The 20,237-nt window shown below is 45.7% G+C and overlaps 1 protein-coding gene across 2 annotated transcripts in view; it reads left to right on the top strand.

Annotated features, from left to right (window-relative positions):
* The window catches only part of SEC23B (SEC23 homolog B, COPII coat complex component), a 41,588-nt gene extending 22,832 nt beyond the window's left edge, over nt 1-18,756 (top strand). For both annotated transcript variants that reach the window (XM_008256345.4, XM_002710951.5), the window contains exons 12-20: nt 1,566-1,655; nt 2,757-2,863; nt 4,001-4,154; nt 8,644-8,721; nt 11,183-11,344; nt 12,164-12,250; nt 15,046-15,201; nt 15,571-15,636; nt 18,284-18,756. In XM_008256345.4, the coding sequence (XP_008254567.1) occupies nt 1,566-1,655; nt 2,757-2,863; nt 4,001-4,154; nt 8,644-8,721; nt 11,183-11,344; nt 12,164-12,250; nt 15,046-15,201; nt 15,571-15,636; nt 18,284-18,373 (990 nt within the window). In that variant the 3' untranslated portion in view covers nt 18,374-18,756. The remainder of the gene's footprint in view (nt 1-1,565; nt 1,656-2,756; nt 2,864-4,000; nt 4,155-8,643; nt 8,722-11,182; nt 11,345-12,163; nt 12,251-15,045; nt 15,202-15,570; nt 15,637-18,283) is intronic.
* Nucleotides 18,757-20,237: the final 1,481 nt, after the last annotated feature.

Raw genomic sequence — 20,237 nt, forward strand, 5'->3', positions numbered from 1 at the left:
GCAGATGGAAGGTCTCTCTGTCTCTCCTTCTCTCTCTGTAACTCTGCCTTTCAAATAAATAATTAAATATTTTAAGAAAGAACCTTTCCTTTTCCCCTTTGACCATCACTGCTTTTGTGGCCAGGTACGTAGGCTCCTGGCATGGCTTTGTGGAGAGAACATACTAGGGTCAGCTGACAATGTGCAGTGTGGGTGAAGTTGGAGTGAATGAAGAAATAGCGTGACTCTCTAAGTGCATAATTGTGTCACTTTCCCAGCACAGTATTCTGCAGAGTGATGTGAGGTATTAGAATGTGCAGTGCTTAGGCCGGCGCCGTGGCTCAACAGGCTAATCCTCCACCTTGCGGCGCCGGCACACCAGGTTCTAGTCCCGGTCGGGGCACCGGATTCTGTCCCGGTTGCCCCTCTTCCAGGCCAGCTCTCTGCTGTGGCCAGGGAGTGCAGTGGAGGATGGCCCAGGTACTTGGGCCCTGCACCCCATGGGAGACCAGGAGAAGTACCTGGCTCCTGCCATTGGATCAGCGCAGTGCGCTGGCTGCAGCGCGCTGGCCGCGGTGGCCATTGGAGGGTGAACCAACGGCAAAAGGAAGACCTTTCTCTCTGTCTCTCTCTCACTGTCCACTCTGCCTGTCCAAAAAAAAAAAAAAAAAAAGAATGTGCAGTGCTTGGGGTAGATGCATTTGGCCAAGCAGTTCAGACACTGTTTGGGATACCTACATTCCATGTGTCAGAGTACCTGGGTTCAAGTCTCTGCTCTGCTCTTCATTCCAGCCTCCTGCTAATTTGCATTCTGGGAGGCGGCAAGTGACGGCTTAAGTAGGCATGGGCTTTGGCATGGCCAGCCTCAGCTGTTAGGGACATTTTAGCAGTGAAAGAGCAGTTGGGAGTTTCAGGGTCTCTCCTTGCCCCCAACCCCTACCCCCAGCATCTCTAACTCTCTCTGCCTCTTAAATAAAAATAAGAACAATGATGTTTGTATTCACATTTTAGTGAACCTCATGTTTTAGTGAACCTCATGTTTATCACTGAAAGCCATTTAACTAGTCTGTAAAATAATCCTCTCATACCACTACAATCTCCTCAGTTCTGTTACAATTTATATATAGCTTTTACCTAAAACAATTGGATAGAAAATTAACATTTTATAGTTAATGTTCTGTAACTATCTCTGATTTTAATAATGATCATGAAAGAAATACATAAAACTTGAAGCTAACTAGATAATTCCTTCTCCTACTATTTACTTCTTCCCCAAACCTGCCTTGATTTGTTATTGACTTCAGTGTTATGTACCATTTATATAATATATATGATGTAGTGTAAACTGGTCACACTACCAACATAATAAAAAGCTTAATTTTAAGATACTATAGATTTAAATATTATGTCTTCTTGTCTGTAATTGTGCTTTTTTCAGTAAAAAAACCTTTTTAATTAGATTTAAATTTTCACCTAAAAGGCGGTATTCTAGGTGACCTGTCCTAAGAGTATCTCGTCAGGACTTCTGCTCAGCAGCTCACCCTGAGGGTGATGTTTGTGTTTGATCATTCCTCTGCCCACCCCAGGAGCTTGGTGTTGCTGGCACAAGTCAGTGGAAAATCTGTGGCCTGGATCCTACCACTACGCTTGGCATCTACTTTGAAGTTGTCAATCAGGTGAGCTGGATTTTTATTTTATTTTTTTTTTGGTTACATTTTCATGTCTTAATGTCCTATTTTTCATATTTATTACAAACCAGTGACATCTGGTTAACTCTTCCATGAACTGATACCATTTTGATATTGTATGAGATTCTTTAAGAAGTTGATGGAAAATGGAATTAAAAGATATTTATTTTGGTGCAAAAAAAATTTGAAATCAGGGCTGGTGTTGTGGTATCATGGGTTAAGCTGCTGCCTGCATCTCTGACATCCCATATAGGTACCAGTTCAAATCCTGGCTGCTCCACTTCCAATCCAGCTCCCTGCTAATGGCCTGGGAAAAACAGCGGAAGATCGCACCAGTGTTTGGGTCCCTGCCAACTACTTGGGGGACCCAGGTGGAGCACCTGGCTCTTGGCTTCAGCCTGACCCAGCCCTGGCTTTTGGGGCCATCTGAGGAGCAAACCGGCAGGTGTAAGAGCTCTCTAACTCTGACTTTCAAATAAATAAGTAAATTTTTTTAAAAAAGTGAAATTACATAGTTTTTTCATAAGATGTATTTTCTGTGACTGTTTTGAAGACTCCTTATATGTATGAATTTCAAAATTTTTCTTGCACCAAAATAAACTTAGGAAAGTAATGACTTGTACCAGCCATTGTAATGTTGGATTTTTCAGTGTTTCCCCAATATTTTCTTGGGTTCAAAAAAAAAATCAGAAATCTGCATTACAGGAGACTGATAAAACTGCATAGTTAACACCCTGTGCCCACCACCTGTTTTTTGTAATTAGTATTTTATTGTATTTACTTTGTTAACATATGTGTTGATTTCATCCTTATTTTTGATGCATTTCAAAGCAAATTGAAAGTCATTAGTGTAAATTCACCCTAAACACTTCAGCATGCATATCATTAACTTGAATTCATTGTTGAATGTGCTGTTTTAGTTATTTTTTTTTTTTGAAGTGAACATTCTGTATAGAAAAATATGCAAATCTTAAGTGTACCATTCAAAGTGCATCCAGAACCATACTGTCCTGGCCGTGGCAGGCTCTGCCACTGTGTTGAAGTCATGCCTGTAACAGTAACAAGATGTCTGGCTTCTTGTCCCTGCAGCACAATGCCCCAATTCCCCAAGGAGGCAGAGGCGCCATCCAGTTTGTCACGCAGTATCAACACTCCAGCACCCAGAGACGCATCCGTGTGACCACCATCGCCCGAAAGTGAGCATTCCCACGTTCTGCATTGGCATTTTCCCTCTGAAGAGATGGTTTAATGTTAGTTTGCCTTTATGGTTTCCATTGTTTGGCTCTTGCCAGTCCTTGAAGTTAACTACCATATATCCATATATATGGGGGTGCTTCAAGGTTTGTGGAAAATGCATTTTATGAAAAAACTGTAGGATTTAAAAAAAAGTTTGTACCAAAATAAACTCATTTTCCATTTTCCACACCTTTTTGAAATAATCTTGTGCATGTGCAGCAGCTTTTTATGTTTAAATAGCTGTGTCGGTATCCAGTATATCTCACTTTGCAAGCCTATTTATGTTTTTCCATGGCTGCATAGTATTGCATGGCATGTGTGGGAAGTATAATTCCTCTGTTAAAGGACATTTCAGGTCCTGCCTGCCAGTCAACTTCATGGTAGTTAAATTTTGATACTGCAAACAGTGGAAGGAAAGTGTCCTGTCTCCTGAATAACAATGGATATTTTCAATCTTTCACATGCAAATCATGAACAGTTTCTCACTGTCATTTGTCTCTTCCCATTTATCAATGAGTTAAGTACTTCTTTATGTTTATTGGCCATATGTATTTCTTCTGTGATAGCCTTGCCCATTTTGCAGAATAGATTTCTTGTTCTTGTTTACTGCATTACAGAGACTGTAGGTATTCTGGATATAGTTATTGTGTTTGTTGCATATACATCTATTTCTGGCCTATGTTGATTTTTATTTTTGTTCATGATGTATTTACCCATCTGGAAAACTTTTGTATATGTGCAAATTCTTTTTTTTCCAGGCATGTGATGCTGGGAAGTCATTTTGTGAATTTGTAAACATTTAGTTTTTTTAAGATTGAACAAGAGGAAGCAGTGCTGCATTGAATATTTACCTGCATAATGTCCTGAGGACATGGGGAAGTTCTGCTCTGTAATTTTCTTGAGTGTACAGTTTTCAGAGATCACATAAGGGTGACTGAAAACGTGCATAGAATTCCTGTGATTCATTACTGAAAATGAAGCTCACATCTGTGTGGTCTGAGAGGAAGGAGCAGGATCTGTGGTTCTCTATCTAAATGAATATCTGGCTTTCTTGTCTCTCCTGTACATAACTGTGGCCCTGCCTTTGGCATTGTCAGCTGGGCAGATGCGCAGAGTCAGCTCAGGCACATTGAAGCCGCATTCGACCAGGAGGCTGCAGCAGTCCTGATGGCGCGGCTTGGGGTGTTCCGAGCGGAGTCGGAGGAGGGGCCCGATGTGCTCCGGTGGCTGGATCGACAGCTCATCCGACTGGTAAGTTGGGAACAAAGGCATTAGGTTCTGTCTTGATCTCTGCTCTACTTTTTTTTTTTTTTTTTTTTTTAAGATTGATTTATTTATTTGAAAGACTTATAGAGAGGGAGAAACAGAAGAAATCTTCCATCTGCGAGTTTACTTGCCAGATGGCCACAGTGGCTGGGGCTGGGCCAGGCTGAAGCCAAGAGCCATGAACTTCATCTGAGTCTTCTGTGTGAGTGGCAGGGGCCCAAACATTTATTCCAAGCACTAGATGTTCTGAGAGTGGTATGAAAGAAGTGATCAATAATGTATTTTCCCTTCAAGGGCTGATGTATTAATTGAGAAGAAGCAACGCACATTTGGGGAGTGATGCAAATCCGTGCATGTTAAGAACTGAGTTGTGAATCCTGTATTTTCCTCCTTATCTGGAAGGTGGTTTTGGGAAATAAAAGTCCAGGCCCAGTGAGTTTAGGGAGATGCTTCATATATTAGTCTGGGTCCAGCCAGGAGCGAGAAATCACACTGTAATTTTTTAAAATATTTATTTAAATATTTGAGAGTCAGAGACAGAGAGCTCCCAGCCACTGGTACCGTGGCTTGGTGCTGGGCCAACCAAAAACCAGGAGCTGGGAATTCAATCCAGGTCTCCAGTGTGAGTGGCAGGCACCCAACTGCTTGAGCTGTCACTTCATCCTCCTGCAGTGGCCATTAGGAGGCTGGAAATTGTGAAGCTGGAACTGAAATCCAGGCTCTCATAATGAGATGTGGGCATCCTAACTGCATCTTAACCACTAGGCCAAATGTCAAGATCACACTGAATACTTTAGGTAGGGAATGTTTTATATAATGGCTGCTACAACAGATGAGTAGCTTGAGGGACTTGTGAGTAATAAATAAAACAGGGCACAGCCACTACTTCTGGGACAGAGAAGAGCCCTCCTCCACCCTACACCCAGGGCTGATCCAGACCTAATTGGGCGGTGATGGCCATGGCTGAGTAAATTTTTCTTAGCAAAGAAGTTGCCATGGTAATATGCCTGAGGAACTTACTAGAATTTGACAAAACCACACCTCTGGGGTCCTGGGGAAAGCTGTTCCCAGGGGAGTGTCTCTGCAGAGGCACGTGAGGGTGCTTAGGTAGCTAGCTGCTAGCTGCCGTCTGCTCCAGTAGCTCAGTACTGGACAAGCCACAGAGCTGGCATCGGGGAGGCTGCTGGGTGAGCACCTAGCCCCAGGAAACACTCGCCTCCTGCAGCCTCCACTGACATACTTTAAAACACTGGGGCATCTGGCAGGGGAATACTGGTTAAAAGGCCCACATGGTTTTTGCAGCAGGCAGAAGGGATGAATTTGGAAGCATGAGGCAACAAATTAACAATTGGCATACCACATCATCCTGTCTTCTTGGAGTGCACAGCATGTGTTCGTGGTCAGAGGTACTGCAAAGCCCAGTGAGGAAAACCGTTTCACTTTGTTTAGCTCAGTCATTGCCCTTGCCATTGCATGGAACCATTTTCAAACTCAAATTGAAAATTGCTCCTCTAGAATTGCAAAGACACAAGAGATGACTATCCAAGTGGTTGGCAAAACCTTTTTGCCTAGTGAGCCTTGAAGCACATTTTTTCCCCATTGATTTGTTTTTATTTATTTGAAAGGCCAAGAGAAGGAGAGACAGAAAGAGAAACAGAGAGAAAGGACGCTGTGATTGTGATCAGAGGCAGTACTTGAACCCAGACACTCTGATATAGGATGCTGGTGTCCCAAGCTGTGTCTTAATTGTCATGCCAAACACCAGCCCCAGACCTTTTTATAAAGAGTAGGCTAATAGAGGAGGAGGCATGGCTTGCTGCATAGTGGCCCAGCATGAACAAGCCTGAGGGAGGTAGCTGTACCTTTCATTTGTATGCTGGGAATGTTGGAAAGATCACTGTCACAGGAAGCCAGGTTGGACAGTTGGACAGTGGGGAACAGAGGCAGTGAAGGTACACCCTAACTGGAACACTGCAACTGCAGGGAGAGAGGGAGACTTGGGTATGACTCTTTTTTTGTTTTGTTTTGTTTTTAAGATTTACTTATTTGAAGGCTGGCGCCGCGGCTCACTAGGCTAATCCTCCGCCTAGCGGCGCCGGCACACCGGGTTCTAGTCCCGGTCGGGGAGCCGGATTCTGTCCCGGTTGCCCCTCTTCCAGGCCAGCCCTCTGCTGTGGCCAGGGAGTGCAGTGGAGGATGGCCCAGGTGCTTGGGCCCTGCACCCCATGGGAGACCAGGAAAAGCACCTGGCTCCTGGCTCCTGCCATCGGATCAGCGCGGTGCGCCGGCCGCAGCGCGCCGGCCGCGGCGGCCATTGGAGGGTGAACCAACGGCAAAAGGAAGACCTTTCTCTCTGTCTCTCTCTCTCTCACTGTCCACTCTGCCTGTCAAAAAAAAAAAAAAAAAAAAAAAAAAAAAAAAAAGATTTACTTATTTGAAAGGTGGAGGTAGAGAGGCAGAGAAAGAGAGAAGTCTTTTTTTTTTTTTTTTTAAGATTTATTTATTTATTTGAAAGAGTTACATAGAGGGAGAAGGAGAGGCAGAGAAAGAGGTCTTCCATCTGCTAGTTCACTCCCTAAATGGCTGCAGTGGCCAGAGCTGGTCCAGTCTGAAGCCAGGAGGCTCTTCCGGGTCTCCCACACGGGTGCAGGGGCCCAAGGACTTGGGCCATCCTCCATTGCTTTCCCAAGCCAAAGCAGAGAGCTGGATCGGAAGTGGAGCATATATGGGATGCCAGCACTGCAGGCAGCGGCTTTACTCGCTATGCCACAGCGCTGGCCCCTTGGGTATGATTCTTAGCAGGAGTATGGGATCAGTATGATGCTTCAGTTTACATCTACTGTCATCATAGAAGTTTCAGGGGGAAGGAGCTACTGCTGTGATGGAGGATTTTGCAGGCTCATGGAGCTGAGATGAAAGTAGTGGCAGTATTAACAAAGACAGGAGAAGGTTTTGGACCAGGATGTACTCTGAATAAAGAATTGATAAAACTTGGTAAAATGACTGTAGGCAGAACCAAAAGCCAAAAAGTCAGTGTTCACTCACATTTCAATTGAAGGTAACTACAAGAAAAGTGAGATAGAAAAATGGGAAAATTAGAATTGGAGGGTGGGAGAGTGTTAATCTATTTGTTTTGGATGTGATCGTTTATTTTTATTTTTATGGGTGGATTGTGAACTAACTGGGGAAAGTATGTCAAAGGAATGCAGTCCTGTAGTTGGGTGGAAGTCACAACTGGGATTCGGGGGGGGGGGCGGGGGCGAGCACTGGACACTAGGGGAGGGATGGATTTGAGTGACTTCGCTCTGCTTCCAGTGTGCACATGTGGCTAAAGCAGTGAAAAATGGGAGAAGGACGCCAAGAACTGACCTCTGAGGAGTCCACAGTTAGGAGGAAGGCACTGAAGAAGGCGAACAAGGTTTGGTAGGCCAGGTGATGAGGAATAGGTGGGCAGTATTTTAGCAGCTGAGGCATGAAGTTTTGGGAAGTCTGGGAAGTCCGCTGGCTCATGCTGCCAGAAGTTTGAGAAGGTAGGAGCTGTGAAAGCACCTCAGATCTCAGATTTGGTAGGAAGAAGGTAATATTAGAGGTGAGGTTTCTTCAAGTGGAGGCTAGCCTTGTTCTAGTGACCATGTGAAATGTGTGACCAAAAATAAAGGCAGTTTTTCTCTGCATAGATTCGGTCTGGCTGTAAAAGAAATAAAATAAAATAAAATAAATGCAGAAAAAAAAAAGGATGACTGTTCAGAAACCTGCCCTGGAAAGGAAGAGAACTGAGTGGTAACTTGAGAGAACATCAGGGTGTATCTCTGACTGCTGTTTCTGTGATCCTGGAGGGTCTTCCTGTGGAAATGGCACCTGAGAGATTACACAGCCCCTCTGTGGCCGGGGTGACCTCGGCCAGCATTGAATGGGAACTGCTAGAGGAGGGGAGCTGCAGTTCCTCTCCAGAGTCTGCATCTTAACCCCCACCCCCCCACACTGTGAGTGGTGGTCATCTGCCTCTTGATGCCTGAGAGACACTAGTCTAGACTCAGTAGGTGGCAGAGTTAAGACTGGAACATAGAGGTCGGCACTGTGGCACAGCGGGTTAAAGGCCTACAGCGCCAGCTTCCCATATGGGCACCGGTTTGAGTCCCAGCTGCTCTGCTGTCTGATTCAACTTTCTGCTAATGCACCTGTGAAAGCAGCAGAGGATGGCCCAAGTCCTTGGGCCCCTGCACCCACCTGAGAGACCCAGAAGAAGCTCCTGGCTCTTGCTCCAGATCAGCTCAGCTCCAGCTGTTGAGGCCATTTGGGGAGTGAACCAGTTTATGGAAGACATCTCTCTATCTGTCTGTCTCTCTCTCTCTGTAACTCTTTCAAATAAATAAATCTTTAAAAAAAAAAAAAAAGAAGACGACTGCATTTTAACACCTGACACTATCTTAGTTTTTTGTTTGTTTGTTTTTAATAATATGTTTCCTTTCCACAGTGTCAGAAGTTTGGACAGTATAACAAAGAAGATCCCTCTTCTTTCAGGTTATCAGATTCCTTCTCTCTATATCCTCAGGTAAGTAATACACATTTTTAAGAATTCCTGCAGAGTAACCATTGCAGTAAAGTGAAGAGTGTGTTCCATTTCCAACCTCTATGAGGAGCTGTAGGAGTTTTATTAACTGAAGACCAGGTTGTGTGTGTGAGGCACGACCCCAGGCCCTACAGAAGACAGCAAGAACAGTCAGGAGAAAACAAGTGCATCTAGTGTCCTGAGAAGGCGAAGCAGGGTCTTTGGCAGTAGGCCACAACCAGATCTCTAATTTGCAGAAGTTAGTTCCCTCAGCAGCAAACCAGCAAAGTGAGGGCAAGATGATTTAACAGAACGAAAACACAGTTAGTATGACAGGTTATTAACATAACATGACAAGCGTTTCGCAGTGAGTCTGTGGTTATCCAGCTGCGTCCTATTTAGGCATCGGTAGTTAGCAGCTCTGAAAGTAACTACAAAAGGCTGAAACGAAGCACATGGCTGCCCCTGGGCAAGGGAAGAGAGGAGAGAAGTGGATGGAGCAGGAAGCTGCTCTCATGGACCTAGGTTTCCACGTTTCCCAGACTTCCGCCTTTGTCTGTGAGTGAGCTAGAGCTGAGCTCTGTGGCTGGCTTTGAGGGCTCCATCAAGTACTGAAACCTGGTGCGGTGCCAGCCACCTGTTCAGTGCTTCGTGTGAGCCAGATGACAGCAGGAGCCTGGGACTTGCCGGGGTCTGTGCCCGGCAGGTGGAGGCCAGGTGGAGTTTGTGAAGATCAGAGCAGAGTTTCAGCTCTCGCCCCACCACTGCTATCACAGGTGAGGTCCCAACCCCTGTGGATTTCAGTTTAGAAGGGAGGAGTTGGTCTGGAGAAGTGATTTGCAGTCCTTTCTCCAAGGGGCCCTCCTCAAAAGCTAGCACGTAAAGTAGAGGGACTGGATGCCACTCTGTGCCCATGCACCCCACCCACCCAGTGGCTCCCCCAAGCAGTGCCCTTAGCATTCGCTTCACTGAGATTCTTGAAGAGCAGTTGGAAAACCAGCAGATGAGGTTTTCCTAAGGAGTCTCTGTCAAGGCATTCTAGGATAGACGTCAGGAGCCCAGTCTCTAGAGCCAGTGGCCTGGAGGAGAGTCCCTCGCTGCCACTGCATAGTGCAGTGACCTGGGGCAAATTGGTCACACCTGTCTGCCTCAGTTTCCTCAGCTGTAAATAAGGAGAACTCGTGGGTTTATTGGAAGGATTCAATGATTCTTGGCAAGCACGTCGTGCCTTGCACGTAGAATCTACTGAATGTCAGGCACATTAGTCTTTAGTAGCCTGTGGTTTAATTCTGAGCCTCAAGAAGCTTTGTACTTCTCAAGGCAGCTCACTGTCACATGCTGGCAGCTCTACACACTGAGCGAAAAGTCTGCCCCCCAGCCCCCTGTAATTCTTGGGGTGAGGACCATGACCTCCCCAGCATTGTCTCTCCCCTGTGCCTGTCACTGCAGCCCCAAGGACTAGCTTGCGCCCTGAGCTCTCATCTGCCCTTCCTAGGCCTGCAGTCCCCTCTCTCTGACCTCCAGCCATCCCATTCATGTCTTTCAGGATCTATCTTCAACTCCACAGCTCTGGGTAGTGGGCTGGCCCGTCACCACCCCCACCTGCTGTAGTACTTTCAGTGCTGTGGCTGGTGATGTGAGGATGCCCCAGGGGGCTTTTTCCCCATGGGACCTGACTTCTCAGAGAGCAGATATTCTGTCTGCACAGACCAGATGCTCTGGAAATTAAGTGTTTCTTGACCTTTTCCCTTTCACGTGGAAGCTCTGCCATATCCCGAGGACCTTTAAACATTGTTTAAATCATAGTCAAAAACATGTAACTTTAAAATGCACCCAGAAACGTTAACCATTTGGGTAGTGTTAAGTTTATTCACGTTGTTACCCAGCAGATCCCAGGGGGTCACATCTTGGGAAACCGAAATTCTCTTTTTCTTTTTCTTTTTTTTTAAAGGTTTATTTATTTATTTGAAAGTCAGAGTTACACAGAGAAGGAGAGGCAGAGAGAGACAGATTTTCAGTCTGCTGGTTCACTCCCCCAGTTGGCCACAATAGCCGGAGCTGTGCTGATCTGAAGCCAGGAGCTTCTTCTGGGTCTCCCACATGGCCCAAGGATTTAAGCCATCTTCTGCTGCTTTCCCAGGCCACAGCAGAGAGTGGGATCAGAAGTGGAGCAGCCGGGACATGAACCGGCACCCATGTGGGATGCCGGCACTGCAGGTGACAGTTTTATGCTGTGCCACAGCGCTGGCCCCAAGAAAACCAAAATTCTCAACCCATTCAACAGAACTCTTCATTGCCCTCTCCCCCGACCCCAGGCACCGCTTTCTGCTTCCTGTTTATGTGAACGTAGAGACCTTTCTCCTGAAGTTGGGGCTCTGCTGTGTCGGTGCTGAGGTGGGCCGCCTCTGCCGAACCGCGGCAGGGTTGCAGCTTTGTGCCTTTGCCTCTCGCTTTGTGTTTGCAGTTCATGTTCCACCTCAGAAGATCGCCGTTCCTCCAGGTGTTTAACAACAGCCCCGATGAGTCGTCGTATTACAGGCACCACTTTGCGCGGCAGGATCTGACGCAGTCTCTCATCATGATCCAGCCCATCCTCTACTCCTACTCATTCCAGGGGCCCCCCGAGGTAGGTGCTATATGGGGGCTCTTTGGAGAACTGCAGTCACCTCATATGTCTGTTTTTTTTTAATTCTCCCCTAGCAAATTTACTTTTAGAACAGAATTTAAAAAAAAATATTGAAAACTTTAAGTTTCTGTAGCAACTTAACCTTATTTTTGAGTATTAAAAATATCCACAGGAAAAAGACTGGACGTATAAAGCTGTTTACAAACTATTAAAATAGAGAGTTAGATAATAATCTGAGTGTTTCATAGTAGAAAAAATAAGTAACCTATGAAATATTCACAAAAATTATGTAACAACATGTTACTGAGAAAAATCGAAACAGCAACTTTTCTAAATGATGTTTTTCAAGAATCCTGCAAAAATAAAGAACTTTATGAAAAGAAACCAAAATATCAATATTTGTTTATGTGAGTGCAGAACAAAATACATTTTGTAGTAAACTTGAAGAACTTGTACTAAGTGTTACTTTGTGTATCAGCATCCATATTCTCTCTCATCTACAGCTGTAATAGATTTGAGAGGCAATATCCCTAGGTGACAAAATGCATTTTCAGCACAAAACTAAGAGTGTTTGGAGAGATTTCCAGTCTCCAGATCACAGGATTCCATGCTACCCCTTCCACTTGCTGAGAGATTACTTGGAGCTGTTTCCCCTGTGCACTTGAGCCTTAGACTGAGCTGGGGGACGGAACGTGGGAGTGTGGTGTGAAGCAGGGAGCCCTTGTCGGCGCCGCCGCCCTGTCCAGGGAGCGGAGCAGTGCGGGGCCATCTCCCTCCCACTGGGGCAGTGCGAGGCCGTCTCTCTCCCTTTGTCTGCAGCCAGTGCTCCTGGACAGCAGCAGCATCCTGGCCGACAGAATTCTGCTGATGGACACCTTCTTCCAGATTGTCATTTACCTGGGTGAGGTAAGAGGACAGTGATGTCTTTCTTTACTCTTGCCTTTGTTTTCTTCGGATTTATTAATTTAAGGCTTTCTAAAAATGACATGTGAAACAAGAATTTGAGCTTCGAAAATCCAAACTTTATTCTAATGAATACAGTGGCCGTTAGTCTAATGAATAACATCTTTGCCAGGTGCCCTGGGGTATTTGTATGTTTAATAATATAATATTTGCTGTACGTAAATTTTAGATGGTTCTTTTTTTTTTTATTTTTTTTATTTTTTTTATTTTTTTGACAGGCAGAGTGGACAGTGAGAGAGAGAGACAGAGAGAAAGGTCTTCCTTTGCCGTTGGTTCACCCTCCAATGGCCGCCGCGGCCGGCGCGCTGCGGCCGGCGCACCGCGCTGATCTGATGGCAGGAGCCAGGAGCCAGGTGCTTTTCCTGGTCTCCCATGGGGTGCAGGGCCCAAGCACCTGGGCCATCCTCCACTGCACTCCCTGGCCACAGCAGAGGGCTGGCCTGGAAGAGGGGCAACCGGGACAGAATCTGGCTCCCCGACCGGGACTAGAACCCGGTGTGCCGGCGCCGCTAGGCGGAGGATTAGCCTAGTGAGCCGCGGCGCCGGCCCTAGATGGTTCTTTTACGTCACCATAATTTATTACTTTCTGACTTAATAGGCAAAACTAGTTTGTTCTTCTTCAGTAAACTTTTTGCGCATTCTTGCATCTGTTTCAGAGTTATGTTGGAGTTAAGGTTGGAACTAAAGTTTTCCTCTCATGATGTGATGTGACCCCAATAATGTTCCACTACCATGGCCCTGGTGCCTTACAGGGAGAGTCCTTTCTTTCCCAGGGGGGCTCATGATCTGAGAAAGGAATCAGACCTCTGAATTATTTGCATCTCATGGAAAAATCCTTTAATTGAGCATTATGTTCAGTGATGCTTTGTCCCGTACTGTGCCTTCTTTACCTGTGGTAGATTGTTTTGGGGCTTGATTTGGCTTTCTAATGCCTGCACATTAGAAGTGACATCAGATGTCCTGAAAAGATGCAACTTGTGTTTCAGGATTTCCTCAAAGGCTTAGGAAGTATTGGTGCCAGCCACTTGCCCCAAATGCTAGACTCTCAGTAATGGGAGCCTCAGAGCCGTGGGTGGACCAGCTGCTCTGCCCACTGGTTCCTTGGATGGCATTCCTGATGACGTAGCTTGCTGTGCCTTCACACCTGCTGTAGACATTCTGACCATTCAGTCTCACTCATTCACACCTTTGTTAAGTGCTTTCTGTGTGCAGGTGAGGGGTGGAAGTGAGAGAAGTCTGGCATTGTTCTTGCCTTCCTGAAGCCCTGAGTCTGCCGTAAGCAGGTGCTCTTAGGAACCCCTAGATTCAAGTGAGCTTATAGGCATTTCTCCAGTTCACCTGTCAGTCAAAAATTAACACCCAGAAAATGCCAACTGTCAGTTCTGAGAAGGGGAGAGCAGGCTACACGAGGAGACATCTGAAGAGATTTAGTATCGTACAAAGCTACTTCAAAAAAAACCACGGATAGGACGGCGCCGCGGCTTACTAGGCTAATACTCCGCCTTGCGGCGCTGGCACACCAGGTTCTAGTCCTGGTCGGGGTGCCAGATTCTGTCCCGGTTGCCCCTCTTCCAGGCCAGCTCTCTGCTGTGGCCAGGGAGTGCAGTGGAGGATGGCCCAAGTGCTTGGGCCCCGCACCCCATGGGAGACCAGGAGAAGCACCTGGCTCCTGCCATCAGATCAGTGCAGTGCGCTGGCCGCGGCGGCCATTGGAGGGTGAGCCAACGGCAAAGGAAGACCTTTCTCTCTCTCTCTCTCTCTCACTGTCCACTCTGCCTGTCAAAAAACAAACAAACAGGCCGGCGCCGTGGCTCAATAGGCTAATCCTCCGCCTTGCGGCGCCGGCACACCGGGTTCTAGTCCCGGTCGGGGCGCCGGATTCTGTCCCGGTTGCCCCTCTTCCAGGCCGGCTCTCTGCTGTGGCCAGGGAGTGCAGTGGAGGATGGCCCGGGTGCTTGGGCCCTGCACCCCATGGGAGACCAGGAAAAGCACCTGGCTCCTGGCTCCTGCCATCGGATCAGCGCGGTGCGCCGGCTGCAGCGGCGGCCATTGGAGGGTGAACCAACGGCAAAGGAAGACCTTTCTCTCTCTGTCTCTCTCTCACTGTCCACTCTGCCTGTCAAAACAAACAAACAAACAAACAAACAAACAAAAAAAACCCACGGATAGATGGAGTTAAAAGATACTTATTTCAGTGCCAAATATTTTTGGGCTCCATGCATAATTCTTTCATAATTTGCACTTTTCATGAACTTTTTGGAGACCATGTTAAGGGATTTCAAAAATTTTTACACTGAAATAAACTTGCTTTTAATTCCATTTTCCATAAACCCTTCAAAGTATGCTTCTATCAGTACTTCTGTTAAAACACACTAGTGCACTGGTTACATTTTCTTATTCTCTTTTCCCTCTCGTTCTCTTGTTGTATTCCCTACATTACATGTGATTACACTGCAGTTTAATTATAAAGATACAGAAATCAGTTAATGAATATTTCTTCATTTCCTGTGTGTATAAATATTTCCTGGAGCACTTGTTGAGGAATGAGACACAAAGTGGTTCTTAGCTGAGTTGGAGAGAAAAATCATCCTCACTTTCCACATGTTACTCTGTTGCTTCAATGGGTCTCTTTTGACTGAGGACTTCTCACTGGAAACAAGTAACCCCGGGTGGAGGGTCACCCAAGGCTGTCGTCACTGCATGTCCACAAGAGTTTTGGTGGTTCTGTGTTGGTGCAGACGATAGCCCAGTGGCGGAAAGCGGGATATCAGGACATGCCTGAGTACGAAAACTTCAAGCACCTCCTGCAGGCACCCCTGGATGATGCACAAGAAATCCTGCAAGCGCGCTTCCCAATGCCGCGTTACATCAACACGGAGCACGGAGGCAGTCAGGTGGGTAAGCGAGCTCCGGCTCCGACGTGCTCTTCGCTTTGTGATCTGCTTTTACAGCTCCAAATCCAAATAGGTGGTTACTGTCTTACATAGTGACATACCCTGGCATTCAGGTAATCCTCCAGCTGTGACTTTTTAAAATGAGTGGTCAAAATATGCTGCTGTAAAAGTTGAGAATTGCCAGAACAAAATACATATTTCATGTTTTATGATCTTTCAGAAATGGAGAGACAGTGGGCTTTAAGCTAAAGAAATAGGTTTCTGTGTAGTAAACAAAATTTCAGATTTAACCAAAGAACTGAGAAGACCTCATATTTTTTCCTAATATACTAATATTAATGTCACCTTTAATATTTCATTTTTTTACAGGCTCGATTTCTTTTGTCCAAAGTGAACCCATCTCAGACACACAATAACCTGTTTGCCTGGGGCCAGGTGAGAAATTGTCCAGTGTTTGCTTCTTAAACTTGTTTGAAAAATTGTACAGTTGCATCTCTTTTGGCCCATAGATAGAAAAAATTGGGTATTTTGTTGGGGGGTGTGCACTTTAATAGCACAGTGGAGAGGAGTGGAGAGAGGGCTGCCCTGTGTGGGTCCCATCACTGCCAGCATCTCTCATGTCGCCCTGTTTGTTTTGTGTTGTTCTATTTTCCTTTTATTTGAAAAGCAGAGACAGAGAAATCTTGCATCCATTAGGTCATTCCCCAGATACCCACAACAGCCAGGGGACTATGTCAGGCTAAAGCCAGGAGCTAGGAACTCAGTTCAGGTCTCCCACATGGGTGGCAGGGACCCAAGTACTTGAGCTGTCATCTGCTGTCTCCTGGAATGCACATTAGCAGGAATCTGGGTCAAAGCGAAGTAGCCAGGACTCAAGCCAGGCACTCTAGTATGATACCTGGGTGTCCCAAAGCAGTGGCTTACCTGCTGTACCAAATGCCTGCCCCCATTGCGTTTCTTCCTACCCCTTTGAGATTTATTTATTTTATTTGAAAGGCAGAATGATAGAGAAAGAAGAAGAAACAAAGAAAGAGAGATGTCTTCTATCCACTAGTTCACTCCCCAAATGCCTACAACAACCAGGGCTGGGCCAGGTCAAAGCCAGGAGCCAGGAATTCCATCCTGGTCTCTCAAAGGGTGGCAGGGACCAAGTCCTTGGGCCTCTACCACTGCCTTTTCAAGTGCATTGGCAGGAAGCTGGGTTGGAAGCAGCGTAGCCAAGACTTGAACTCCTGTTGGGTGGATTTGGCTACTGTGGTTTTTGAGAAATCAGTCCAGTATAAAACTTAAGGTGTAAAATTGCTTGTAGTACTCGCTTAGCATCTATTGGATCTTCATAGAGTCTATAGTGGTGCCCCTATTTCATTCCTGATATCGATCTACATGTGTCCTCTGTTTCGCCTTTTCAGTCTTACTTAAGTTTTGGTAATTTTACTGATCTTCTCAGAGAAGCAGCTCTTCATTTGATTGGCTTTTCCATGTTGTCTTTTCTTTTTAATTCCATCAGTTTTGTCTGCAGACATTGTTTCCTTCCTTCTGTTTGCTTTAGGTTTTTTGGTTTCTTTTTTTTTTAATTCTTTTTCTAGGTTCTTAACGTGGGAGACTATATAGTAATCTGAGACTTTTTCCTCTCTTCTAATTTGTAGACTTGCTGCTGTTTTCCTCTCAGCAGTGTTTTAGCTTTGTGCTGTGAGTTTCAATGTCAGCGTATTACTTAGATTCCAAGTATTTGGGTATTTTCTTATGTGTCTATTACTGAATTCTGTTTTGATTCCATTGTGGTTGAAGAATATACTTTGTATGATTTCAATTATTGTAAGTTTGCTGAGGTTTGTTTTGTGGCCCAGGATGTGGTCTGTGTTGGCTTACATTTCATGGTCACTTGAAAAGAATATGTATTCTGTGGCTGTTAGATGAACGTCCTGCAAGTGTCATTTATAATTGATAGTTATTGAATTGTCTTTATGCCCTTGCTGATCCTCTAGCTTCATCAGTTTTGAGTTGGGGTACTGAAGTTCTCTCAATTTTTTCTTTACACGTTTTGTAGCTTTTGTTTGGGGCATACACACGTAAGATTGCTGTCTCTGCCTGATGGATTAACCTTTTTATCATTATATAATGCCCCTGTCTGTCTACGGTAATTTTTTTGCACTGATACCTACTTTATCTGATATTACCGTAGCCATTTCTCTCCCTTGATCAATGTTTGCATGATACAGCCACCTTTTGCTTAATGATGGGGAAATGTTCTGAGAAGTGCATTAACTAGGCGGTTTTTTCTTTTGACAAGCATTATAGTGTGCATTTCCGCAAGTCTGGATGGTGTGGCTTCAGTACACACCAAGGCTGTATGCTGTAAAAATAGGAAAAAAGAAATTGAGTTTACATAATGACTGTCATAAAGTATGTGTATTGTATATGTATGAAGGTACTTCAGAAAGTGTGTGGAAAATTGAATTAGAAGATGTTTATTTTGGTGCCAGAATTTTTGAAATTCACGCATGGTGTTTTCCTGGTAGGCATTTTGAAGACTTGCCCCATGTATATTTATTTTCTTTACAAGTTCAAGATTTCACTACAGATTTCTTCCAGTCAGATCTTTTTCTATAAAATTAATGAAATCGTAGGTGTTTTCTGATATTGCACCTAGGGTTCTGTGGAGGTCCTGGCTCCCTCAACACTCACTCTTTTGTGAATGTGCCCTTGTGTCAAGGCTGCTGTGTGCAGAGCGCTTCAGAACTCGGGGACTAGGTGCTGGCAAAGGGTGAGGAGGCTGGGAGAGGGGTCATGGGTCTCAGGAGGAGCGAGGGCCGGCTGAGTCATCAGGACTGTGGAGAAGGGACACCACTGAAAGGCAGGTGCTCAAAACTCTGGCGGGCAGGGGTGGTCTGATCTCAGTGGATCAAGATCCAGAAACAGGTTTTCTGCTGGAAGAAGTCATTCACAGGCAGGGGAGAGGACAATAGCAAATGCTCAGGGCGGGGACACCTGTGAATGTTCCGAGGCAGAAGATCCCTGACACTTTGGAATTCTAGCCAGCTCTTAAGGGAGGTGCCAGTAAACCCTTCTCGTTACGTTGCAGGAGACCGGAGCCCCCATCCTCACTGATGACGTCAGCTTGCAGGTGTTCATGGATCATCTGAAGAAGCTGGCGGTGTCCAGCGCCTGCTGAGGGCCGATGTGCCTGGAAGGGAGGACGCACTCTGCGAGTGTGTGCACGGTTGTTTGTAAAGGCTTAGTAACGTTCCTCTCACTCTTCTGGTGGGTTTTAACAGGTCATCAAAGGAAATTCTGACTGCAGCCCTCGATTATAAGTTATTTGTATTCCTCTCTGTGCCCTTTTTGCTGCACCATGCGATTACAAGGTCATCACTGGTGTGCTGCTTGTGGATGTTTATGTTCTTTTTCTGTCCTGACTTTTATAACCTGTGTGAAATCAGAGGTCATGTATTTTGGCAGCTTGTTTAAATAGAAACCTTAATCATCATAATGGAAATAAATCTGGCTGGAAAAAGCACCGACTAAAACAATGCTAATATAGATTTGATCTTCTGAGGGGTGTGTGTGTGTGTGTTATGTTTTAAGTCTTAAGAAGCACTTCCTGAATGTAATACTCAAATACTGCCTAGATGTTAGGGAAGCCAAGAAGCAGTCCACAGTGTGTGCAAGTGGGTGAGGCGGAGCAGCTGGACACGTGTGGCCGGGGAAACGTCAGGCGTGGCTGCCGGCCCGGGGGCCCAGTGCAGTCAGGATACGTCCACCCCGGGCATCAAGTAAAATAACTTGAACAAATACTCTTTTTTTAATCAGAGTCATACAACTGCACAGTCCAAGAAACAAACCCCAAACAAAAAGAAATACCTTATCCTAAGAGCTAAGAACAGATAGCCTCAGTCCCCTCACTCCCTAATCCTAACCTCCTCTTCAGGGAGAAGAATTGCTTTTAACCTTTTTTACACTTTTTGTTGTTGTTGTAGAATACTATTTTAGCTGCTATTTCTCAATTCCCATTTTCATAGAATGTGGATATTAAGACCTTTCTCTCTACCCTCCATTTTTGGTCGGTTCTACCTTTACTTTTATATTATCAAGATTGGCAAAATCTAAATTCTGGCCTGTACCATAATTCCTTCTTTTTGTCTCTGAGTTGGCTGTGGGAGTGAAAGCTAATAAAGAGCATCTCCAGCATTGTGCTGACGTCAGTGTCACTCACGCCTGAGTCAGGTAGGAGCGGGACCTTTTCCTCCAGGAGTCTGATGTCCCAGTCTGTCCTTGTACCACTTGAAGGAGAACATTCCAGATGGCAGAAGCAGTCCATGTCCTCACATGCCATAATGCTGCATCCTGGCTTACTTCCTTTTTGTATTATGAATTTTTAGATTTGCTATTGTTTTCCCCAGAGTTCCTAATTTTTGATTTTTAAAAAAGGTTTGTGTATTGATTTATTTAAAAGGCAAGGAGAGACAGAGATCGCCCATTTGCTTACTCTTCAAAATGCCACAATAGCCAGGGCTGGGCAGGGTGCAGCCAGGAGCCAGGAACACCATCCTGGTCTCCCATGTGGGTAGCAGGAACTCAAGTCCTTGAGCCATCTTCCACTGCTTCCCAGGCACAATAGCAGGAAGTCGGGCCAGATTTAGAGGTAATAGAACACACACTGTTACTCTTATATGGGATGTGGGTGTCCTAAGCAGTGGCTTAACACACCGTACCACAACGCCAGCCCCTTGTTTGCTTAAGAGGAAAAAATACTTTGCTCTCTTCTAAGAAATTCCAGCTTCTTGGGGCCGGCACTGACGTAGCGGGTGAAGCTGCCACCTGCAGTACCAGCATCCCATATGGGTGCCGACTTGAGTCCTGACTGCTTCGCTTCAGATCCAGCTCTCTGCTATGGCCTGGGAAAGCAGTGGAAGATGGCCCAAGTCCTTGGGCCCCTGCACCCACGTGGGAGACCTGGAGGAAGCTCCTGGCTCTTGGCTTTGGATCAGCACAGCTCTGGCCGTTGTGGCCATCTGGGGAGTGGACCAGTGGTTGGA

This window comes from Oryctolagus cuniculus, chromosome 11 (assembly GCF_964237555.1).
Source record: "Oryctolagus cuniculus chromosome 11, mOryCun1.1, whole genome shotgun sequence".
Classification (NCBI taxonomy): Eukaryota; Metazoa; Chordata; class Mammalia; order Lagomorpha; family Leporidae; genus Oryctolagus; species Oryctolagus cuniculus.